General features: G+C 42.0%; 1 protein-coding gene across 1 annotated transcript; it reads right to left on the bottom strand.

Moving 5' to 3' along the window:
- Positions 1-7,840: 7,840 nt before the first annotated feature.
- Positions 7,841-25,611, bottom strand: XB5760648.L (provisional ortholog of phospholipase A2 inhibitor and LY6/PLAUR domain containing L homeolog). The gene is made up of 5 exons (XM_018226653.2): positions 25,454-25,611; positions 14,671-14,790; positions 12,120-12,269; positions 10,371-10,511; positions 7,841-9,996 (listed from the first exon to the last, which is right to left on the bottom strand). Exons 1-5 carry the CDS (start codon positions 25,503-25,505, stop codon positions 9,806-9,808), a joined length of 654 nt encoding a protein of 217 aa, XP_018082142.1. The 5' UTR covers positions 25,506-25,611; the 3' UTR covers positions 7,841-9,805.
- Between the last annotated feature and the right edge of the window lie 1,139 nt (positions 25,612-26,750).

The following is a 26,750-nucleotide window of genomic DNA, read 5'->3' as shown; positions in this document are numbered from 1 at the left end:
TATGGCATTTTTAGATATATTCATTTTTAGGGTTTAGTTCTCCTTTAAGTCCAACATTAGTGTGAGGGCCCAGCTAAGAGGGAGTCACATATAATGAGTAGCAAGAGGGTCTCCAAACTGACTTCACTAAATCCTTTTTCCATATTCCATGTGCTTAGAATGAATACTGTACTGATCATATGTTCCAGTTCCTGTAGACAGAGAAGGCCCAAATGGAATATTGTGTCCCTCGTGTTATAAAGAAGGGTCGCTGGAGGAGTGTAAGGCTGACAGCACAGTGAAATGCAGAGGCGATGAGACGTTGTGCGTGGATTACAGAGGAACTGTGGTGAGACAAGGTAAAAAGAAGATACGTGAATCTGTAACTAATATGGTTTTGCTTAATTAAAGGGGAACTATACACACCAACACAAATGAATGTAATATTGCTCAGACTGCTCTTCTGAGCACTTTTGCAATATACATTAATTCATTTTTCTTTCCGTTGTAATAATAGTTTTTCTCTTAGTTGCAAGAAAACCAAGATAGTCAAGAGATATTTCTTGTGCCAGTCGCTTAAAGGGGTGGGTCATCTTTAAAGGGATACTGTCATGGGAAAACATGTTTTTTTTTCAAAACACATCAGTTAATAGAGCTTCTCCAGCAGAATTCTGCACTGAAATCCATTTCTCAAAAGAGCAAACAGATTTTTTTATATTCATTTTGAAATCTGACATGGGGATAGACATATTGTCAGTTTCCCAGCTGCCCCTGGTCATGTGACTTGTGCTCTGATAAACTTCATTCACTCTTTACTGCTGTACTGCAAGTTGGAGTGATATCACCCCCTCCATTTCCCCTCCCAGCAGCCAAACAAAAGAACAATGGGAAGATAACCAGATAGCAGCTCCCTAACACAATATAACAGCTGGTAGATCTAAGAACAGCACTCAATAGTAAAATCCAGGTCCCACTGAGACACATTCAGTTACATTGAGTAGGAGAAACAACAGCCTGCCAGAAAGCAGTTCCATCCTAAAGTGCTGGCTCTTTCTGAAAGCACATGACCGGGAAAAATGACCTGAGATGCACCTACACACCAATATTACAACTAAAAAATACACTTGCTGATTCAGGAATTAAATTTTATATTGTAGAGTGAATTATTTGCAGTGTAAACAGTGTAATTTAGAAATAAAAATGACACCATAAAAATCATGACAGAATCCCTTTAAGTTAAGTTTTTGTATATTAGAATGGCCAATACTAAGCAACTTTTCAATTGGTCTTTATTTTGTATATTTTTTTATTTTATTATTTCTTCTGACTCTTTCCAGCTTTCAAATGGGGGTCACTGACCCCATCTAATAACAAATGCTCTGTAAGGCTACAGATGTATTTTTTTTTTATACTTTTTATTACTCATCTTTTTATTCAGGCCTCTCCTATTCACATCCCAGTCTCTTATTCAAAGCAATGCCTGGTTGCTAGGGGAATTTTGAGCCTAGCAACCAGATGGCTGGAATTGCAAACTGGAGAGCTGCTGAATAAAAAGCGAAATAACTCAAAAACCACAAATAATAAAAAATGGAAACAAATTGCAAATTGTCTCAGAATATCACTCTCTACATCATACTAACAGTTAATTTAAAGGCAAACAACCCGTTAAGCTTCTCTTGGTCGGCCGCCTGGCTGCACAAAACAGTAGGGGTGGCTCCATGTTATAAGTATGATATTAGCAGCTGCTAAAAACTGATAATATTTACACTGCTTCCTTTTTAAATGATGCAAATGCAAGTTGTACCTGTGATAAGAGTAAACAAAACCATTGTTAGTTTTCCAGTTAATTGAGTAACAATGTTCTTGACTTCATATAGACAATGTTGAAGTTTAAAACCTGCAGTAATCCCGTCAGCCTGGAATATTTCTTTGGAATAAAAGGAATTGTAGAAAAACACCGTGAGGTTTTCAAGTCCATTCCTCCTGTGAAAGAAGTCAATATATATGAGAATAATAATGCCTGAAAAGCAACCCGGCTCTCCAGGGCCGGCCTTAGGCCTATTGGACCAATTGGGCCCAATAGGGCCCCGCACCTCTGGGGGCCCCACACCACAGGGCAGCACAGATAATATTTCCCTCAGCACATGATGCTGCCTGGCCTGCCCCCAACTTTCAGAGTCCAGCCCATCCCCAAATCCATAGGTCCAGTCCACCCCCAACTCTGATAAGCCAGCCTATCCCCCAACTCCATGGGTCTAGCCTGCCCCCCAACTCTCATAGGCCCAGCTTTCCTCCAACCTTGATAGGCCCTGCCTGCCCCCAATCCAACCAAGCCTGCTCCCAAGCTGTCGGCCCAGCCTGCCCCAAACTAATTGGCCCAGTCCACTCTCCTATTTCCTCCCTCTCTCTCTTACCCTGTGTGCCCCTATTATGTGCCCCTATTTCATCCCTCTCACTCTCTTACCTTGTCTGCCCCTTTCCTTTCTATTTTGTGCCTGTATGCCCTTATTTTCCTAAATACTTGGTGTGTCAGTAGCCAGCAACACTTTGTCTAGGGGCCCCGCCAACATGGTCCCAATTGGGCCCCACATTTGATAGGATCAGCCCTGCGGCTCTCCTCCTCCTGAAACCTTCTGCCTCTCCTCGAGCTCTTGTGCTGCAACTGCAATGGCTGTTTTTGTGTGCCCTTTAAATGTTTAACAATCTTAAAGAGACATCATCATCAAAATATAAAGACCGGGCTTTTTTTTCTGTACTTTTTCCTGAAAAGTTATATTTGCACACATGTATGCTCCTTTTATGATATTCTCTGTGCTACCTGTGCTTTCAGCATTTTTAGCTACTTCTTTAGTTAAGCTTTAGTTCTCCTTTAGGGCAATGGCACACGCTGTTACTGGGGGAGATTAGTCGCCCAACAACAAATCGCCTCTTCTTCGGGTGACTAATCTCCCCTAAATGCCTTCCCGCTGGCTAGAATGTAAATCGCCAGCTAGAATGGCGATCGGTTAGCTTAGGCTTTCCGAAGTTGCCTGAAGTTTCCTTGTGAGGCAACTTTGGGTGACTTCATAAAACAAATTGCTCCGAATGCCATCCCGCCAGCGATTTAGATTCTAGCCAGCAGGAAGGCTTTTTGGGGAGATTAGTCGCCCGAAGAAGAGGCGATTTGTCGCCGGGTGACTAAATCTCCCCAAATCTTAGCATGTGCCCTTACCCTAAGGGCAGAGACACACGGTCAAATTTGGGGAGATTAGTCGCCTGGCGACAAATCGTCTCTTCTTTGGGGCGACTAATCTCCCCAAAATGCCTACCCCTGCCTTCCCACTAGCTAGAATGTAAATCGCTGGCGGGATAGCACTCGGAGCGCTTCGTTTTCCGAAGTCGCCCAAAGTTTCCTCGTGAATCTGACCGTGTGTCTCTGCCCTAAGGGTAAGGGCACACGGGGAGATCCGGGGAGATTTAGTTGTCTGTCGACTAATCGCCTCTTCTTCTGGGTGACAATCTCCCCGAATTGCTTTCCCCTGCCTTCCAGCCAGATATAATGAAAAATCACCAGCGGGATGGCACTCACGGCGCTTCGTTTTCCGAAGTCGTTTGAAGTTTCCTCGTAAGGCAATTTTGGGCAACTTCGGAAAACGAATCACGCTGGCGGGAAGGCAGGGGAAGCAGTTCAGGGAGATTGTCGCCCAGAAGAAGAGGTGATAAGTCGCCAGGCGACTAAATCTACCAAATCTCCCAGTGTGCCCTAACCCTAAGGGTAAAGACACACTGGGCAATTCAGGGAGATTTAGTCACCTGGCGACTGATCGCCGCAACTTTGCGGCAACCAATCTCCCCGAACGCCTTCCCTCATTCTGCGCTGGCTAAAATGAAAAATCTCCGGCGCTAATCACACGCGGCGATTCATTTTTTGAGGTGATTAGCGCCGGCCATTTTTCATTATATCCAGCGTAGAGTGAGGGAAGGCGTTCGGGGAGATTGGTTGCCGCAAAGTGGTGGCGATCAGTCGCCAGGCGACTAAATCTCCCTGAATCACCCAGTGTGCACTTACCCTAAAAGTAACATTCTCCTCTGTATCACTCACAAGTTGGCTTGAAAGAGATATCAGAATCCTACACAAGTGTCAGTTTTTCTGATATCTGATCTCTGGCTCCAGACTAGCACATGTCCTGCATTGTACAAACAAAGACATTAATCCCCTTTGTCATCCCAAACCTCCCACCAGGGTCCAGGACTCCACAAACTCCTTTATTATTGCAACTCCCTGCTAATAACTAGGGCAGCGTTGTCCAAGATTCTCTATCCATGAGCCAACTGTCAGCTATTTCACATAGGACAGATTTTATATGGAAATATTGGGCATGTGGAGCGACCAAAACATTTTTTGGGTCATGTGTCTCACAGGCCATTAGCCCTAAACTAGTGGGATACATCATAATATTATTAGGGCAGCACGTTGGCTCAATGGTTAGCACTACTGCATTGTGGGGTCGTGAGTTTGGTTCTACCCTGGGCACTACCTGCATGGAGATTCTATTCATTTTTTAATTAATGACTGTGTGGGTTTTCTCCAGGTACTTTCCTCCCACAACCCTAAAAACAGACAGGCAGGTTATAGAGACACTAAACCAAATGATAAAGCTGTCCCACTGCACCCCTAGTTTTTGTTTGTTTAAACTCAGTTATATATGGCAAATAAAGGGGAACTATACCCACCCATCCAAATGAATGTAATATTGCTCAGACTGCTCTTCTAAGCACTTTTGTAATATACATAACTTTTTTTCCATTGTAATAATAGTTTTTCTCTTAGTTGCAATAGAACCAAGAGGGTCAAGAGATATTTCTTGTGGCAGTCGCTTAAAAGGGTGGATTCACCTTTAAAAGGGATACTGTGCAATTTTTTTTTTGAAAACGTGCTTTTTTCAAAACACATCAGTTAATAGCGCTGCTCCAGCAGAATTCTGCACTGAAATCCATTTCTCAAAAGAGCAAACTGATTTTTTTATATTTAATTTTGAAATCTGACATGGGGCTAGACATATTGTCTGTTTCCCAGCTCCCCCCCAGTCATGTGACTTGTGCTCTGATAAACTTCAGTCACTCTTTACTGCTGTACTGCAAGTTGGCGTGATATCACCCCTCCCCCCAGCAGCCTAACAACAGAACAATGGGTAACCAGATAACAGCTCCCTAACACAAGATAACAGCTGCCTGGTAGATCTAAAAACAGCACTCAATAGTAAAATCCAGGTCCCACTGAGACCAGGGGTGCTTCACCAATGAGGCGAGTTGAGGCTGTCGCCTCAGGCGGCAGCACCCCACTAGGTACCAGGGGCAGCAAAAATGCTGCTCCTGGTACTTTAAGAGTGAATTTCCGGGGGAGGGGGGGCAGCAGCAACTGCTGCTGCCTCAGGCGGCAGAGGGGCCAGGATCGCCCCTGACTGAGACACATTCAGTTACATTGAGGAGGAGAAACAACAGCCTGCCAGAAAGCAGTTCCATCCTAAAGTGCAGGCTCTTTCTGAAAGCACATGACCAGGCAAAATGACCTGAGATGCACCTACACACCAATATTACAACTAAATACACTTGCTGGTGATTCCAAGCACTAAGTCAACCATCTTGCTGTTATCTTACATACAGAGATTATTGTATCATTGAGGCTTTATTATGTAGATATGGGATCTGTTATTTGGAAACCTGTTACCAAGAAAGTTTGGGAGGCAATGCCAAGGTTAAATGCATAGCTGATGATGTTTGATTTACGGGAAAGCCGTCTCTCATAGACTCCTTTTTAAACAAATAAATAAAATGTTAAAAAATGATTTCCTTTTTCTCTGTAATAATAAAACAGTAGCTTGTACTTGATCCCAACTAAGATATAATTAATCTTTATTGGAAGCAAAAACAGCCTTTTGTTTTTTGTTAATGTTTATATGATTTTCCAGTAGACTAAAGGTATGAAGATGCAAAATATGGAAAGATCCATTATCCAGAAACTCCCAGGTCCGGAGCATTCTGGATAATAGGTCCCATACCTCTATCACACTTAAATTAAGGACATACTTGTTCAGTGCATGGTCAATGGAAGCATGTCCCATTCCTTCCATATCAATACAGCAGTCATATTTTGATTTATTATCCTTTATTTATATAGTGTCAACATATTTAAATATCTCTTTGCAGACATTATTCTATACAGTGATATATATTAAATACAATGAAGTATATTGATAGCATTGGAAGGCCGAAAGTCAGGGGCGTAACTATAGAGGAAGCAGACCCTGTGGCTGCAGGGGGGCCCAGGAGGTATAGGGGCCCCATGAGGCCCTAATTCATATACAATTTCAATAAATATTGGAGAAACAAGTCAACCTCTAAACATTTTGGGGGCCTGAAAAATAATTTGCTGTGGGGCCCAGTAATATCTAGTTACACCACTGCCGAAAGTCATTATCGTAGTCATAAAATGCGACCCCTCACTGAACTGATTTATGGGACGTGAGTCCATCCATCTCCTGGAGCAATTGCCAAGCTCCATCCTGACCCAGTTGTTGATTCCTGTCCACTCGCAGGAGTTAAAGCAATTGTTCAATAAAAACTGAGTTAATAGATAGGCTGTGCAAAATAAAAAAATGCTATTAATATAGTAGTTTAATTAAAGAGGGTGCTATTCTAAGCACTTTTATGATAAACATTCATTATTAGTTATTTTTAAATTCCACGATATTAAGGGATACATGTACTGTTGATGTGGATGAATGTTGTTACAACAGCGCCACCTGCTGGTCATTTTCCCACCAGTCTGACCAGCAAGTAGTCAAGGAAGTTGTCAGGAGAAAGAAAGAGGCTGATGTTCTTCTGCTTAGGAAATAATTAGAAACCTTTCTCACATCTTTCCTAAGCAGAAGAACATCAGAGCAGCTTCTTTCTTTCTCCTGACAGGAGAACTAAAGCCTAACTAAAGAAGTAGCTAGAAATGTTGTACATTATAATTTGTGCTTCTGTACCAGCCCAAGGCAACGACAGCCCTTTAGCAGTAAAGATCTGTGTCTCCAAAGATGCCCCAGTAGCTCCCCATCTTCTTTTCTGCTGATTCACTGCACATGCTCTGTGCTGCTGTCACTTACTGAGCTTAGGGACCCACTCACAATATACAGTACACATAGAATAGAAATGTCACAATATAAGGCTGATTAGTAATTAATACACATAATTACTACATGGCAGCACAGAAACCAGTGAAATTAGCATCAGAATTTAATAATCAGCAAACCTGTAGCATCAGCTTATATTACAGCCAGGGAAGCTCATTTTCTGCTGGATAATTAGTGACGAGCCCTAAGCTTAGCTTCTCAACAGCCAATCAGAGCCCACTGAGCATGTGAGTGTCACAGACACTTTCCAAGATGGTGACCCCCTGTGACAAGTTTGAAGTCCTGGATCATTGCTGCTATTGACAAGCTGAAACTTTAAGATGGTGCAATAAGTTCAGTATATAAAATATGATATTTCTTGCCATTTTAATTTTTAGGGTTTAGTTATCCTTTAAAACTTTAGCATATTAGCGGGTCAAGGAGGAAGGGCACATAACTAGTGCCCCTAGTAAGTGACCACTCATTGCCGCCTCAGCTGGAGCGGCCCAGGTTAGCCTTGAGAAACTCTAAAGGAATTGGTGTAGAAAATGCATTTAATAGCTTCCCCAGACACAAAAAAAACCCTCTGTCTATAATACTATATCCTATTTTTCACAGTAACTTAGGCAACATTTCCCCAACACAAAGCTCTGTTACCAGTTTTATTATTCAACCCAACCTTGAATTAAATTGATATAATTAGTTAAAAATGATAGACAACACTCTGGATATGTGATTTGTTTATTGTGTAGTAAAAACAGTGTATAAGGAGATATCCGCATAACGATATAGAAATAACATGACAAATACAGATAATATACAGACTTTGGTGGGTGTGCAGGAAAGCAGTGATGGGAGCGAGGATAGACAATAATGGGGGTTGTGATACATCTCTTTCCATACTTTAGGGTAGAAGAATAAAGTTATTTCAGCTACATGACTTAGTGAGGCCCATCTATAAACACTGGGCAAATTTGCCCCTGGGCAGTAACCCATAGCAACCAATCAGGGAGTGGCTTTTTCCAGCCACCTGCAGGTTGAGCAATGAAAGCAGACTTCTGATTGGATGCCATGGGTTACTGCCCGGGTGCAAATTTGCCCAGTGTTTATAAATGAGCCCCAAAGAGTTTCTTATGTCCAGGCACATGGTGCCTTTGTTCATTTGAAGGTCAAGTTGGTTATAACTATACCAGGGACTTGTTATGCTTTGGACAGTCAGACGGAACCATAAGGGTCTGGCCACATGGGCAGATTTGGGGAGATTAGTTGCCAGGCGACAAATCTCCTCTTCTTCGCGGCAACTAATCTCCCTGATCTGCCTTCCCCTGCCTTCCGCCGGCCCAGGTACCTTGTAGAAATGTTCTACATTCCAATGCAGGAAGAAAGATGCTTAAAGCTTATGAGGTTGGTGATGCTGGAAGGCAATAGGTATCCCTGAGTTGTTCATATAGGCATGAGAAAGTGGCTAAGCCTGAAATATACTCATACATAGCAAAAACTGACAGCAAAAGGACCACCCATTGTGGAATTCCATTACACATATATTATTTTCTATTATAGATAGCAAAGACCCAAAGACTGTTCCAACTGTGCATGAGCCGATATGGAACTTACATCAACGATGAAGACCGAAGAGAAGAAGATGGCTGCCGTGAACTCCAATGGCGTGAGTAAAAAGTTAGGGGCATTTACCCAGGGTAGCAGCTAGGCTCGGGGGTGGGGTTGAGGGAGGGAGAAGGGTTTACTTCTCCTTTAAGCATGTAATTAAAGATATGTATTGTGTTGATCCTTCAAAGAGAGGTCTTCAAAAAGATCCTAACCCTATACAAGATTAGGCAGGAACCGAGGCAAAATTAACTGGTAAATGTTAGGAACCAATCAGATGCTTACATTCAGAACTAGCAGCACTGCTTAAGCAAAAGGAGAGCTATGTGATACTGTGTTTAGTGAAGTAAGATGGTGTCATGGGAGCTCTCATCTCAGAGTCAGAGTACAGTAACAAAAAAAGTCAGGATCATTAGTAAAAAAATATATCTGTGTATATATAGAGAGGCAACAAGTTTTATACAGAAACAGGTCTTTGAAGCCAAGTTTTTTTATGGAACGAATTGAGAAAAAATGACTAGGAAACCTGTAGGCACCTCTGTGGTTGGTCCACATCAAGGGTCACTAGGGTTTCAGAAGACGTAACATTTTCTGATTTGAAAGCAGACAATTACATTCAAATTCCCAGAGATGTCACTCTAAAAAAAATATATATATTTTTTTGTCCATCTTTCTAAATACACAAGTGCAAGAACAGGCACATATATCACATCTTGCTTTAATGAAGAGCAAGTCCATGTACAAAGTGATTGGGGGAGCCAGCAGGCAAGATGGAACAGTTGTTGACCCAAGAACTCTTGAAATAAAATGTGTTAGGTTAGCTTTGCTTCATGTAGTCAATTGCTAGTGTGAACATTCTTGCCAGACTGGTGACTCTCTCTAAGAGCATAACACATGAAAGCTTATCTGGCCATACCAAATATCTATGATTTGGAGGGATTTCCACTCGGAAACCCATATTTTTATTATGGATACTACGCAATCAAAATATTGTGACGCATTAAAAATGATTAAAGTATTTATCATAGGTATACAGTGAACAACACAAGGTATGTGTGGCTCTATAAACACAACTGCCCATAGTCCTAAGACAACAGGTTCAGTAGAACCAGTCCAGAAAGAACCAGAACAAACAGACTCTGCTGAAGGCCAATGGCTTTGCTGCATGTGACAGTAATCTTCATCTTCATCCCATCCTGATCGGTATCCAATCTTCCAACATCACAGATCTCTTTTGTGGAACAACCCCGAATTGCCATTTTAGTGGAAACGGGACCTGTGGAGACATGGTCAAGTAGGGTTACATCTTTTCATTCTTTAGGAACCAAATTATGACTCTGATGTGCAAATGTTACAGAACGATGATTCTGTATTCAAGACTTTAGATGTTGATCATGAATGAGCTGCTTGGATGTGAGGCAATGTCCTATCAACAGAGAGAAGTGTAAAAGTTATCTACTGGGGGTTTATTAGATCCCAGAATTTCGCCCTTTCCTCATAATACTTTGTTACTGAAAACTGGGTCACAAGTAAATGACACAATTGTAATAATTGAATGCAAAAGTTTTATTCCATCTGACACTGAGATACTAAAGGGACAGTATCATCATGAACAGTGACTTGCTGTAGATATGATTGGTGGCACGGTACCTGTTATGGAAGTTATCTGGGTAATACAGCTGGTTTCTTCTCCGGCACATTCCATAGGACTCACTGAGCTGCAAGTCTCGGAGCCAATAGATAAGCAGCTTTCGCAGACTTGCCCGTTCTTGTCAGTTTTATCGGCTGGAACTGAAGAAGAGTTGGAGAAGTGAAGGTTCAAGTCTAAAACAAAAGCTGGTCCTTTCCCATAATCCAATGTCCCTTGGTGGTACAGGAATAAGTCTGAAACTGCCCAAAGGGGTGGCAAGGAGCAGACCCTTCCTACAGTGGCCTCTCCAAAATGTTTAAACTTGTCTATTACACTTGTTGACCAAAATGGCACCAGTACCCCTCTCTCTCATTTACATACCCTGTTTCACTGACCCAGACTGAATGAAAAGGCCTTCCCCACCCTCATACAGCAAAAACTTGGTGCTAGGAGACAGGCATTAACCAACATGGACAAGACCAATGTGCATCAAACTTAAGTCAATAACTAAATGGTTCTATAGAACGGGCATTAATCAACCTGAGGCACAACATCTAATTGGTGCTACTGAATTTGGGAAGGGCCCATCACCACTTTGCTCACAGTTTCATAACTATGGATGATGCTATGGGACATGTATTATCCAACACAGGGGTGGCCAATGCCCATCAGATTCAGGTCAATAACTTCATGGTGCTATAGAACAGGCATAAGTCAACACGGGGAAGGCCAATGACCACGAACCTTGTAACCCTTCTCTCTCATTTATACACTCTGTTTCCCAGACTGTATGAAAAGGCCTCCTCCAGCCCCACAATAACTTAATGGTGCTAGGAAGCAGCCATTAACCAATATGGGCGAGTCCATAGTCCACCAGCTTTAGGGCAATAACTAAATGGTGCTACAGAACAGGCATGAACCAAAACAGGGAAGGCTCAACTCCATCACCCACAAAGCACAATAACTTAAAGGTGCCAAGGAACAGGCATTACTCAACATGCTGAAGGCCCACCCCCTGGAGACTTAAGGGCACAATATTTAAAGGAAACATCAATAACTACACTAAACAGGCATTAACCAATATGGGCAAGTCCATAGTCCACCAGCTTTAGGGCAATAACTAAATGTTGCCATAGAACAGACATTAATTAACACTGGGAAGGCCCACACCTGCCAATTTTAGGGCACAATAACTAATTGGTGCTATGGGACATGGAAAGGGCCTATGACTACCACTCTCAAAGTACAATAACATAATAATGTTATGGAACAAGCATTATCCAACATGGGGGTGGCCAGTGGACATCAGATTTAGGTCAGTAACTAAATGGTGCTATAAAACAGACATAAACAAACATGGGGAAGGCCAATGCCCACTAACCTCAGGTCAGTAACTTAATGGTGCTATGGAACAGGCATAAATCAACACGTAGAAGGCTTATGGCCACCAACCTTAGGTCAATAACTAAATGGTGTTATAGAACAGGCATTACACAAAACAGGGAAGGCTTAACTCCATCACCCACAAAGCACAATAACTTAAAGGTGCCAAGGAACAGGCATTACTCAACATTCTAAAGGCCCAACCCATGGCAAGTTAAGAGCACAATATGTAAATGAAGCATAAAAAACGACACAATATACAAATAACAATAATATAATAATAATAATAATTTCTGGTATGTAATAATCTACCATTAAAATCCATAGTATAATTTTATCCAGTGCTTCCCAGACACAGGCAGTGCTTTTAAATGGAAGATACTTACATGAGATTGGGCCGGTATCACAGGCATCGGTGGAACAACACGCGGAGTTGCTTTTAATCCTACCCCCTGGCATGGTGATGCTTCCGGCTTTTCCGCAACTCAATCGCAATTCACACTGTCTGATAAACTGCTTGGAGATACCTGCCCCCTCTACAGAAAAGCAAAGAGCAAAACATCACTTGCAAAGGACTATGGGAAGATGGCAGCAGCCACATTACTTGGATTCGGAAGAAGAGGCCTCATCAGGAATGTTCCAAGTCTGAAGGGCAGAAATATAAGCAAAAGTGTGGAAGTTCACCATAATATTATATTTCTATTAGGATGGACCTATTCTAAGCAACCTTTCAAGGGAACTTCATTATTTCTTTTGTATGGTTTTTATAATTATTTTTAGTCTCCAAATGAAAATGCTGTCTGGTTGTCTGGGTCACTGACCTCAGCAACCAAAACAAAATTTAGTTCACCAAATTGGCCCAGGACCTTTTGGAGGGTATATGCTAAAATAAAAATAACCGGGCTGGAAACCAGAATATTAAATTTAGGGCTGTATTTATACACAATCTCATGAGAAGAGCACAGATGTAGAAATACTCATTTTATATAAATAATTCCTTTATTTGGCAGCACTTTTTACACTGGTGTATAAATTTGGCCCTAATCTTACAGAAACGGGGGGGGAGGGGGAGGGATCCTCTCCTTTCATGTTACCTGGCAATGCCCCAAAAGTTCCCTAATAAACATCCTAACTTTCAAAATGAAAGGGAAGGGCAAATCATTCCTTGCTGTTGTTAATTCCAACACAGCCAATATAAACTTTCTTTTGAAGGAGAATTTCACCCAAAACCTGCTTTTGGCATTATAAGATAAAATGCTTTTTTTCTTTTTTCTTTTACATATAATAGCTATTGTTTATCCTTCTCTAGTTCAGACTCTTAAAATAATGTAACATATGTTAGTTTTCCTCCAATTTCTCTTAAAGTGGTGGTTGATTTTCAAGTTAACTTCTAGTATGTTATAGAATTGTGAATTCTAAGGGGCAGATTTATCAAAGGCCGAGGTGAATTTTCGATTCAAAAAATTTGAATTTCAACTGTACTTCGACTAGGGAATACCGTATATACTCGTGTATAAGCCGACCCGTGTATAAGCCGAGGTACCTAATTTACCTAAGAAAACTGGAAAAATTTATTGACTCGTGTATAAGCCTAGGGGCCCCATGTCAGATTTCAAAATGTGTGTGTAAATGTGTAATCATGTTTTATGGCATAGAAATCTATCTAAAACTATTTAAAAGAGCCTCCCCATAATTCCATCAGCAGGAACATGACACTGCAAAAATATGCTTACCCTGAGAAGGATCAGTGTGGGCCAGGTTATAAATTGGCTGGAGAAATGTTCCCCTTTACACCCAGCACCCTGCGAGCCGGCGCCGCTACCCACGTGGCGGCCATGGGCGCCGCCATTTTGGGAGCGAACGCCGGCAGGGAAGGACGCGCCGCCCGGAGCTCCTGGACCTGCTCCGGGCGGCGATCGTGACAGTCAGTCACAGACAGTCCTGCTGGGGCCGCGGAAGGAGCGTATCTACGGTATGACCCGCGTATAAGCCGAGGTTGAGTTTTTCAGCACATTTTGGGTGCTGAAAAACTCGGCTTATACGCGAGTATATACGGTAGTCCAAATTCGAAAATTCGAATATTGAAATTTATCATGTACGGTCTCTTCAAAAATTAAACTTTGAACCATTCACCATCTAAAACCTGCCGAATTGCTGTTTTAGCCTATGGGGGACCTCCTAGAACCTACTTGGAGTCAATTGGTGGACTTTGAAAAATCGAAGTTTTATTTGGGAAAAACATATTCAAATGTGATTGAATGCGATATTACTTCGATTTGTACGATTCAAATTCGGCAGAAAACGGACCTATTCAGCCAAAAAAAAAAAAACCTTTGACTTCATTTCGGTTGGTCTTTTTGAATTCGAATTTCAACGTTTTTCAAATTTGTCGTTCGACCCTTGATAAATATGCCCCTTAGTGTCTTTGCAATTGGTCTTCGTTTTGCGTAGTTTTTGATTTATTTCCCTCCTTCTGACTCTTCTAGCTTTCAAAAAGGGGATCACTGACCCCATCTTAAAAAACAAGTGCTCTGTAGGGTTACAAATGTATTGTTATTGCTACTTTTTATCACTCATCTTTCTCATCTCAAGTCCTCTCCTATTAATATTCCAGTCTCTTATTCAAATAATTGCATGGTTGCTAGGGGAGTTTGGATCCAGTATCCAGACTGCTGGAATGGCAAACTGGAGAGCTGCTGAATAAAAAGCTAAATAACTCAAAAACCGCAAATAATAAAAAATGAAAACAAATTGCAAATTGTCTCAGAATATCACTCTCTAAATCATCAAAAGTTAATTTAAAGGTTAATTTTAATCTTAATGCTGCTATACAGTTTGAGGAGCATGCAGCTTTGCAGGTTGTACGGATACTAATAAAAATAACAATTTGGGGCAAACTGGTAGTATTAATACATCTGGAACATAATTTGTACATACGCATTGTGGTCAGAGTGTAGGTCGAGGAGCAGACATAATCCCCAACTGGACACGTCACTAAGGGCCCGGTACAGGATTCACCATCTTGATTCATACATTCTACGCACTTGAGGGAGTAACCTGCAAAAAAGACACACAGAGTTGGAACATTTATGAAATTTGCATTGCTGGTTCTGTAGACAGGGCAAGATGACTACATAGGACAGCACTATGATACTGATATCATATCAGCCAACATTTTGTAAATAAAAACTAAATAAAAAAATTTTTTTTTGTGGCCACACCCCCTAATTACCATGTTCGTTTTACAAAATTTGACAGGTTATGAAAGTTTGAACATATTTCTGTGTTTTTTTTCAGTTATTACAGTTTTGCTAATGAAGGTGAATTGCCCTTTAGGGTAGAGGCACACAGGGCCGGGCCAAGCCACCCGGGCGCCCAAGGCAACCCGGCAGCCCACGTCGCCCCCTTGCGTGCAGGACTTCGAGTGCGCATGCGTGTGTCAGGAACTGCGTGTGGAATAAACTACGCACGCATGCGCATCTCAGAAATATTTTAATTTGTGAAGGGGGAAGAGAGTGCCGGTGGGAGAGAAAGGGTCTGGACAAGGGGTAGGCTGACGAAAGAGGTACGCGCTTGGTGCCCCCACTTGATTGCGCCCTAGTCACGTGCCTCTTCTGCCTACCCCTAGTTCCAGCTCTGGAGGCACATGATGCTAATTGGGGGAGAGCTATGTCCCAAAATAGGATTGCCTGTATATGATGGGAGGTATATAGCACCCAGCCTGAGGTATTGGCTCCTTTAAATCTCCAGGGTAAGACAGGCTAGGACCCTGGAGCAAGGATAGTTCAATATGCTGCCCAATTAGTCCGCAGGTGGGACTGGTTAAGAGAGCCTGGCGGGGAGTGGGAGTGTGTTGTACTGGGAGTCAGAGAGAACCTCTGAACACACGCTGTGAAGTGATTTGCACAAACTGTGAATTTAACTGCAACTCAAAACAGCGACTGTTTGTTACCGCCGCAAGGAACTTTCCTGTGTACTGTAACACTGCAAACCGGTGAGGTTTTCCTTATTATTGACTGTTATAGCACGGAACTTGTGCCTGTTTAAGTTGTCCGGTTTGAACAATAAAACCCCAGGCAGGAGCCTGTTTCATTTGTGTTGCAAACCTAAGTCTCCTGTCTCCTCTGTAAGAACTGTTTCACCTGAGCCCTACCCGCTGCTTTGAGCTATTCCCCCACATCGCCCAGTGACAAATTTCCTCTTCATTGGGCACATGTCTACCTGATGGCTAGAATCTAAATCTCAGATGGGATGGCACTTGGAATGCTTTGTTTTACGAAGTCGCCTCACAATGGGCGACTAAATCTGCCCAAATCTCCATGTGTGTCTCTGCCCTTAAACTGTGAGTCTAACTTTTCCCAAGGGACCTCCTTATCTAAATTGTTACAATTCCTTATTTGCTTATCTCAAAATTGTTACAAAGTATCAGTTGCACCTGGCGGCTGTTCTGGTCTCTCTGCCAAAAGCTAATTAGGTTAGAAACTTTGTTTCTTTTTCTGGTTGTTCAGTGCAGAGAAAGTCGTGACTTTCCAGTAGAATCCTGCACGGAGCCAGTTGGTTAAACCCGAACCCACACCTGGACCCGACCCCCGACCCACAAACCCAGAGGACCGCTGACAACTAGGGTTGCCGCCTTTTCTGGAAAAAAATACCGGCCTTTCTTTTTTCCCTATTAATAACATTGGGATCCATCGTCATGTTTACCGGCCAGAGTGAAAAATAAAAAAAAAATTGACCATAATTGACCATTTTCAGAAGTTTATAAATAGGGTCCAGTAAATTTCTTCCCAGACTGCCCCACTGAATTGACCACTTCCAGGAAGAAGCTCTCAGATCCTGTGCTGGTCATGTGGTGCCAGAAGCCTGATCATATGTGACTCCCAGTTCTGTACATGAGCAAAACATCATTGGGGAAGATGAAGACTAGGGATGGAGGACAGGAACACAAAATAACGATGTCTTAACAATCTCCATCTTCTCTAATCTGAATGGCAATGTAACATGGACTCCTCACAGCCAATCCTCAAGATACCAGGGCAGTTGGGCACATGTTGATGGCCAAATTGTAGTGTTGATTGGTCACATCAGCAGGTAATAGTGATGAGCCAGTCAGAAATATTTCAACCTGACCCTAAGTTGCTACTTCCCAAAATTATGGTTGATCCCAATGTTATTAACAGGGCCGGGCCAAGGGGTAGGCACGTACCTAGGGCGCAAACTCACGCAGAAGTAACAGTAATCTCCCGTAAAACCTTCCCGCCGGATAGATGGATGGCACTCGGAGTGCTTCGTTATCCGATGTCGCCCGAAGTTGCCTCACAAGGAAGCTAAAGTGCTCATCTTGGGGGGGGGGCTTATCAATATTTGGGCTGAAATATTGTCTTATTCTTACAGGTCACAGTTCCTTTAGTTTATTTGTTACAATCTGATATGAATGTGTGAAGTAGATCTGGTTCCATATGTTATCCCACCCAGTGCAAACCTTAACTGTATCTTCACTTTTTTTCTAATTGTGCACTGTTGTGTTATCCTTCCCCTATTCTGTCTGGGTCTAGTTCAAACTATGTGATCTGACTGAATCCAGACCCCTGGATTTTTTTTTTACAACCCACCCTTAATTACTTTTATTATCTCTACAAGTTATCTCTGTCTATCTGTAACTTTCTAATGTATTGTCCATAAACCCTTTTTCAGTGATCTAACAGTATATATAATGTGCCTTTTCAGCTTTCATTTGTATTTTATTAACATGTATTTATATAGCGCCAACATATTGCCTGATGAAGGGGCCTGTGTGTTCCGAAAGCTTGCAATTGTTACTTCAGTTAGCCAATAAAAACGTATCACCAAACTTTAAACCAGGGGTCCCCAACCTTTTTCACCCGTGAGCAAAATTCAGATGTAAAAAGAGTTGGGGAGCAACACAAGGATGAAAAATGTTCCTGGGTGGTGCCAAATAAGGGATGTGATTGGCTATTGGTAGCCCTTATGTGTACTGGCCGCCTACAGGAGACTCTGTTTGGCAGTACATCTGGTTTTTATGTAACCAAAACTTGCCTCCAAGCCAGAAATTGAAAAAAAAGCCCCTGCTTTGAGGCCACTGAGAGCAACATGCAAGGGGTTGGGGAGCAACATGTTGCTCACAAGCTACTGGTTGGGGATCACTGCTTTAGACTTTCTGCATTTTTTTTAAAAGGGGAGAAGGCCTGCTTGAAGTTTGACCCACCACCAGCCTGAACCAGCACCTTGGATTCATCTTCTTGGCCAAAAGCCACCCAATCAGTGAGGCCTGAAGTTTCAGGTCAACCCACTCATCACTAGTCATATCAACCATTGACGACAACACATCTCTCTAATAAAAGCTCATTGTTCAGTCCAGTTTTTAATTTTTGCCAATAATTTTAGGGGTCCATCCACACACTTGAGTCATTGCCGCATTTGCTACATCACAAAGTATTGAGGTGTTTCCAGTATTACCCCAGAGATCACTGCCTACAGATTCAGTGTATTATTCAGTTTCAACCTCAACGACTCAATTTCTAGACTTTATGAATATTCTGAATATTTCCTGTAATTATACACCTTCAAGATCCAATAACTGCCATCATTCTCAATGTGAGGCTTCAAGTTGGAAAATATAATGGGAAAGAGAATCCAGAATTCCAGGTCGGCATTAGCTTACAAATCTCATTTGAGGTCATGTTTAGCAGGCAACTAGGCAAGGGCAAGCATGGGGGATGGTGCCAAAGTTGTGTATTCAATGCCCATGGGAGGGAAGCCGTAAATCCCAGCATTCCTGCTTTTGTTATGGACTTGGGAAAGTAGAAGGTAACGGAACCATAAAGAACTATAAACAACAACCAAATTACACCCCAACCGATCTTGCAGCCTCAGTGCATTCATTATTGCCTGGGCGGAATCCCGTATTGAACAATGTTTATCAAGACAAATGTGAAGCAGGTTCAGGGGCAAAGTGATTGCACTGTATTGATTTATGAAGATTATTTCACTGACTCCCTATGGAATGTCGGCTGCTGGAAAAGACAAAGCAATGATTTTGCTGCAGAGAATCGATATAAACCAGTTGGGCAGGGGCTGGGCATGATACAGAGGGGCTAGTGTAGGAATGCTGAGAAGTAGAGAAAATGCTTAAGGTATGTTGTCATCACTATTTTTTTTAAGAAAAATGCCATGTGCATTAGCAATTCTGCGTTCTGATTGGTTCATCTATTTACATATTTTAAAGGGCTGGTACATCTTATAGTTAGCTTTGAGCATGTACTAGAATGGCTAATTCTAAGCAGCTTTTCAATTGGTCTTCAACAAAGTTTTTTAATCATTTGCCTTTTTCTTCTGACTCTTTTCAACTTTCAAATGGGGGGTCACTGACCCCATCTAAAAACAAATGCTCTGTAATACTCTTTCTATTTGAGCTCTGTTTTATTCCTATTTCATATAAATCAATGCGTGGTGACAAGGGTAATTTGGACCCAGCAACCAAATGGCTGAAATTGCAAACTGCAGAACTGCGGAATAAAAAAATGAAATAACTCAAAAACCGCAAATAATAAAAAATGACAACCAATAGCAAATTATCTCAGAATATCACTCTCTACATCAGGGATCCCCAACCTTTGGAACCCATGAGAAACATTCAGAAGGGAGCAACACTAGCATGAAAAATGTTCTTGGGGTGCCAAATAAGGGCTGTGATTGGTCACTTGGTAGCCCCAATGTGGATTGTCAACCTAAATTGAGGCTCTGTTTGGCAATGCACCTGGTTTTTATACAACCAAAACTTGCTTCCAAGCCTGGAATTCAAAAATAAGCACCTGCTTTGAGGCTACTGGGAGCAACATCCAAGGGGTTGGTGAGCAACATGTTACTCATGAGCTACTGGTTGGGGATCACTGCTCTATATCATACTAAAAGTTAACTTAAAGGCAAACAACCCCTTTAACGGTAAGGGCACATGCTGCTATTTCGGGAGATTAGTCGCCCATCGACAAATCTCCTCTTCTTGGGGGCGACTAATAAAGTTGCCACCCGGCTGGCCTAGCCAGTAAAACACCTGCCAAGGCCGGGGCCGGTATTACAAATTTACCGGCAATGCAATTGCCGGTAATTTGAAATACCCTTTAAAAAAAGCCCCTGGCCTGCCCCAAATTAAAAAATAACTTACCTTTTTTCCAGTGCTGTGCGATGTTGCTCCGCCCCTTTTAGCGGCACATCATGTAGCTCCGCCCCCTTTTGGTGCCCGTCCCCCAATGGCTGGTAAAATTTTTAATAAAGGTGGCAACCCTAGCGACTAATCACCCCGAACTGCCTTAATCTGCCTTCCCGCCAGCTGGAATTTAAATGGCCGGCGGGACAAGAACTGCTGGTACAAGAATGTCTAGGATACCAAATCACTGTTTACCCCAACTGTCATCCTAAATCACCTTTGCACTGGGCCTCCAGGAGAAGAGGGAGCTCCCCTTTATCTGTTTTACATAGAAACCTTGTTTCTCCTTCTGCCCAATTCCCCCATGTGTCACTGCACTACATCACATGGTCCCTGACAGTCCACTTGGTTAGAATTAAACTGCCACTTATCTTCCAGCCCCCAAGTGCCACTGCAGTACATTGCACAAACTCTGTAGCCAGGATTGCCATCTTTTCTGGAAAAAAATACCGGCCTTCCTATATATTTATCTTTTTTCCCTATTAATAACATTTTTACCGGTCAGGTCTGTAGCTAGGGTTGCCACCTGGCCGGTAAAAATTATGATTGATTCCAATATTATTAATAGGGAAAAAAGATAAATATATAGGAAAGTCAGTATTTTTTTCCAGAAAAGGTGGCAACCCTATGTGTAGCTCATCACACAGAGCTCCTGCACAGACCCATGGAACAAAGTACATGCAAGTGAGGGCTCAGAGGCTTTGGATCGAATAAATTGTAAGGATTTAATACAATCTTGGGGAGCAGGAAGGGGTGAAAATATAGTTTACATTGTCCACACTTTCCTGCAGGCCTGGACTGGAAATCTGTGGGTTCTGGCAAATGCCAGAGGGTCTGCTGTAAGGTCCCATAGACAGTCACTAATTAGTGGGCTGCTTGAGGACTATTTGGGCCTCTGAGTACTTGGAATGCCAGGGCCTATTTTGACTCCCAGTCCAGACCTCCTTTCCTGTCCTGTATTCACCCATTGTATGTGCACCTACTTCCTTCCTCCCTGACCATATTGTATTTGTGCCCCCAAGAGAGACAGTAAGGATGTACATTCTATGAGAGCAGGCTATGAAATGCCTTGAGAGCAGCTCTAGAGGAAGGAGGGAGCTTTGTGTTTTGTTCTTATCATGAGAGATGGTGAGTGACGAGCAGATTCAGCGCAGCCCTTGGATTCCCAGTCGCCAGGAACTATGTCAGTGAGTATTGTATTCACAATATATTTATATATATTCCCCTGGGGGCTTGATTATTATATGATTATGTCACGCAAAGAAAGTCAATACTGGTATGGGACCTGTTATCCAGAATGCTCGGGACCTGGGGTTTTCGGGATAATGGATCTTTCCGTAATGTGCATCTTCATACCTTAAATCTACTAGAAAATCATGTAAACTTTAAATAAACCCAATAGGCTGGTTTAATTATACCTTACTTATACCTTAGTTTGTGTCAAGTACAAGGTACCATTTATAATTACAGAGAAAATATATATTATTTTTTTTAAAAATTGGATTATTTGGATAAAATGGAGTCTATGGAAGACGAACTTTCTGTAATTCAGACTTTCTGGATAACGGGTTTCCCGATAACGGATCTCATACCTGTACAGCCCTTGTGCGGGTCATGTTGGAGGGTCAAAACTGGCGCAGGGGCTTTCAGTTAGACAGCCCTAAGATAACATGTAGCTACTGTCATCTTGACTAACTGTCATCTTGACTTACTGTCATCTTGACTTACTGTCACCATCTTGCCTCTGTTTTTGTCTTCATATACCTGCTAACCCCTGATCTCCCCCACCTACAGATTCAGGGCATTAATCTCTATTTGTACCCTCCTTTGTATATATGAGTATATATGAGTATGAGTATATATGTGTATTATTATATGTGTATTATTATATATGTGTATGATTACTCATGTATATGTATTATATGGGGTGAGACTGTGTTAGAAAGACAAGGTGTCAATAACACTTAGGGACCCATTAATTAAACCTCGATTTTGTTTTTAGGGGGAAAACTCAAATTTTTCATGGAAAAACCAAAACTCGAATGTTTAGAAATTTATCATACCGCAAAGCTGCAAAAAATCCAAATCTGAAATACTCCATCTCAAGCCTGTCGAGGTCATGTAGAAGTCAGTGTCTGAAGTTGTTAATAATCTGATAAAGTCGAGTTTTTGCTGCGACAATTCAATAAAATCGAGTTTTTGGAGCGTTAATCATACAGCGTTTTTTGGCTCTGACTTTTTCGAGAAAAATATCTTAAAGGAGAAGGAAAGCTATGGAGGCATTTTATTGCCAATAGATGAGCCACAATAGTGCAAGCTAGAATTCTATATTTATTCTGTAGAATGTTTTATCATACTAAGTAAAAAGCTCTAGAAACTCTCTGTTTGTTTAGAATAGGAGCTGCAGTATTAACATGGTGTGACATCACTTCCTGCCTGAGTCTCTCCCTGCTCTGGGCTCAGATTACAGTAGAGAAGGGAGGGGGGAGGGGAAGAGGAGCAAACTGAGCATGCTCTTGCCCAGGGCAATGAGGTTTAAGCTGAAGGCAGGAAGTCTGATACAGAAGCCCATGAGTACACAATATAAGGAAAGAAATGTGGTGTTTCATTTGACAGGGGACTCAGAGCAACATTATTTGGGGGTTTACTGGTATATTTACATGGGCCTTTCTGATAAGGCTTACTTAGTTTTAACCTTTCCTTCTCCTTTAAAGATGAACCACCCCTTAAAAGGCAGTGCAAGACAGTTGTTAGTGCTGTGGGTGCTGGGAGTTGTAGTTTAGTATCATGTGACTGGGGAGCTTCAAGTTGCATGATAAATAACAAAAGAATATTTTGCCCCAGGACCCCTTAGACAGAGACAGACACCAGGCTGTATGAATGGACTCAGGATATATGGTCTGTGTGTTCCAAATGACAGTCTCACGGCTTTTGTTTTCCTTTCCTGCGCTAGCTTGTTGGAATATCTATTCCTTGAGGGAAAAATTCCACAAGGGACGACAAAGATAACATCAAAAAATATATTATTTATTATAGATTCATTCAAAAAAGGAACAATATTTCCACTGGCCCTACGCGTTTCATACCCCTCCCCAGGGCACTTACTTTAGTGATGCATCTGAGATAAGATAAGAAGCCTAAGGTAACTCCGAGAAACCAAAACCATTATATAAAATCGTAACATCTGAAACTATAATATTATATTAAGGGAAATTAAGTCGCCCAGCGACAAAACGCTTCTTCTTCGGGCGACTAATCTTCCTGAAAAGCCTTTATGAGGAAACTTCAGACGACTTCAGAAAATGAAGCGCTCACAGTGCCATCACGCCAGCGATTTTCATTGTAGCCGACGGGAAGGCAGTTCGGAGATTGGTCGCCCCGAAGAAGAGGTGATTAATTTCCCCAAATCCCCTAAAGGTCAGGGCACACAGGGAGATTTGGGGAGATTAGACGTCCGGCGACAAATCTCCTCTTCTTCGGGGCGACTAATCTCCCCAAACTGCCTCCCCTGCCTTCCCCTGGCACTCGGAGCGATTTTTTTTCTGAAGTCGCCCGAAGTTTCCTTGTGAGGCAACTTCCGGCAACTTCAGAAATGGAATCGCTCCGAGTGCTGTAGGCGATTTTACATTTTAGCCGGCAGGAATGCAGGGGAGGCAGTTCGGGGAGATTAGTCGCCCGAAGAAGAGGAGATTTATCGCTGGGCGACTAATCTCCCTGAATCTGACCGTGTGTCTCTGCCCTTAAGAAGCTATAGGAAGGGGGGGTCGCCGACCCTGTAAACTGATCTAAACTGATACATTTCTTATCTTTGTCCCTGCTGAATAGAATTTCTGGGTTTCATTACAGGCAGCTGTTAGAACTGATACAATAGTTACTAATACTCCAGAGATGCTGCTGAGAAATGGATCAACTAATGGAGCAAATTGTAACAGTTAAATCTGCACCTGAATTACTGAGCTGCCAGACTCAAACACCAGAGACACAAACATCCAACTTTAAAACTTAGATTTTGGAAAAAAGATAAAAAATAAAAAAGTACTTATCTAAAGTCTTTATTTCTGGGGAACAATCTGAAACCAACCGATCTGAAAAAAGTGTTTGCAACCCTTTTAAAGTTAACTTTTAGAATGTTATAATTCTAAACAACTTTTCAGTTGGTCTTCATTATTTATTTTTTATAGTTGTTTTTAGTTATTTGCCTTTTTTTTTCCTGACTCTTTGCAGCTTTCGAATGGGGGTCACTGACCTCATGTAAAAAAAAAACAAATGCTCTGCAGTGCAACAAATGTATTGTTATTGTTACTTTTTCTTACTCATCTTTCTATTCAGGCCTCTCCTATTCCAGTCTCTTATTCAAATCAGTACATGGTTGCTAGGGTAACTTGTGCCCTAGCAACCAGATTGATAAAACCGAAGAGCTGCTGAATTAAAAACAAAATAACTAAAAAACCACAAATAATAAAAAATGAAAACCAGTGACAAATTGTCTCAGAATATCCCTCTCTACATCATACTAAAAGTACATTTAAATATGAACAACCGCTTTAATGCAACACTATTACATCTTGTACAACCCATGCAGCACATTGTGTAGCTGATACAACTCATTTGCATGGAATTCCTTTGCACTCAACATGTTCCTGTTGTTTAACCTACACCAGATGCATCTGTACCAGCCTGGGAGGGGGTTGGGTGACCTTCTGATCACTGGACTGTTAATCATTCCAACTGTCAACTAAATATAGTCCACCAGCCGACAGTTTTCTGGAGGGTCCAAGAAATGGCAGGTCTAATAAACTGGTGTAACCTGGAGTAGTAAAGATAATAGTACCAGCAGCTGGTGAAATTGGCGTATGATATGGAGGAACCCTGGAGTTGTTCTTGTCCTGGAGAGGGACACGTGTAAGAGATCTGCAACTGCCTAATTTTTCCAGTTCATTAGCACCGCTAGTCTCCCTCCTATCCGCTTAGATTAGTATTTTTGGATGGAAGCGGTATAAAACCGTCTATAAAAGGAATAGGGACACACTACAAACATCTACATCACCGATACAGCTGTTTTATAAACATCTATTGAAGCTGAGCATCCAATTGCCCCACAGAGCTAACAATCTAATGGCTATGTGTGCAGCACAAAGAGTTGGAGCTGTCTCACTGATCCCATGGGCATGCACTTTTATGAAGAAACAGTCGATAAAGCTCCAACATATAGCGCAGAGCTGTACAATGGCAGTAGAGGATAGACAGCAACACATATTGGATACAGTTATATAAAGGTTATTATTTAATGCTGCTGAAATATTTTTCACATCATTTTTAACACAATGAAAATGTGAAATCCAGTAAACTAACCCAAAACAACAAATTCTCATTGTATCAAAGGTATATTCAGTGTGTTCAGCATTTGCCCCCTTTTAGTGCATCAGGGCAGAGTCAGTTATTAGGTGACAGTTGCAGTGACTCTCCTTAAAGAGATAGTACATGCAAATCACTCACCTTTGGCTATGATGGAAGCGAGAAGACAGGTGAACAGGAGAAGGGCCCCCATAATTCCTGGATCCCCAGAAGTGAGAGTGGAGCAGAAGTACAGCAGCTGTGCAAGGTTGACTCCCTTGTGTTCTGCTTCTTTGTTAGGGGCGTTGGCTTAACATTGTGCAGGAGTGGGAGGGAAAGGGGTCCTGGGAAGGGGTAATAAAACCAAGTGAAGCCTTGCATTGGTTGGGAGGATCTCAGCAGGGCTCCAATGCTAAGACCATTCCCAGCCTTTATGTAGCCCAGCCCAGTGGGTTTTAGAAACCAATTTGGGGGATAATAACTCTTTAAATATATACCTATATAGCCAATTCTCAGAGCACCCCCCACATACAAACACTCTCCCTCTCTAGCTGTTTAACATCAACATTTGCAGTTAAAATAAAAGTAATGTTATTTTAAGACAGAAATACAGATCATTAAAAGGAAAGTTGCCCTTTATAGATAAGGGTAAGGGTTCAGGAGCTGCTGTGATTATTTATATACTGGAACTGATTGTTGCTGGTCTCTTGGCTGTGACATATCTGGTTTATGTTTCTTTTAAGGGTAAGGCCAGACGAGGAGATTCGGGGGAGATTTTGTCGCCTGGCGACTTATCGCCACGTCTTTTGCGCGACTATCTCCCCGCTAATGCACACGCGGCGATGCGTTTTCAATAGTCGCCTAAAATTGAGGCAACTTTGGGCGACTATTGAAAACGCAGCGCCGCGTGTGCATTAGCGCAGGCGATTTTGCGCTGTACCCTATGGGGAAAAAACGCTTAGGCAGTTCGGGGAGATAGTCGCGCAAAAGACGTGGCGATAAGTTGCCAGGCGACAAAATCTCCCCAAATCTCCTCGTCTGGCCTTACCCTAAATGCTTGTGCCACTATAAAAATACATTTAAAGGAGATGTAAAGCCTTACTAAAAAAGTAGGTAGAAATGTTTCACATGATATTTTTGGCTACTGTACCAGCCCAAGGCAACCACAGCCCTTTAGCAGTAAAGATCTGTGTCTCCAAAGATGCCCCAGTAGCTCCCCATCTTCTTTTCTGCTGATTCACTGCACATGCTCTGTGCTGCTGTCACTTACTGAGCTTAGGGACCCACTCACAATATACAGTACACATAGAATAGAAATGTCACAATATAAGGCTGATTAGTAATTTATACACATAATTACTACATGGCAGCACAGAAACCAGTGCAATTAGCATCAGAATTTAATAATCAGCAAACCTGTAGCATCAGCTTATATTACAGCCAGGGAAGCTCATTTTCT

This window comes from Xenopus laevis, chromosome 7L (assembly GCF_017654675.1).
Source record: "Xenopus laevis strain J_2021 chromosome 7L, Xenopus_laevis_v10.1, whole genome shotgun sequence".
Lineage (NCBI taxonomy): Eukaryota > Metazoa > Chordata > Amphibia > Anura > Pipidae > Xenopus > Xenopus laevis.
Note: the sequence above shows the minus strand (reverse complement) of the source record. Positions and strands in the feature narration are given on the sequence as shown.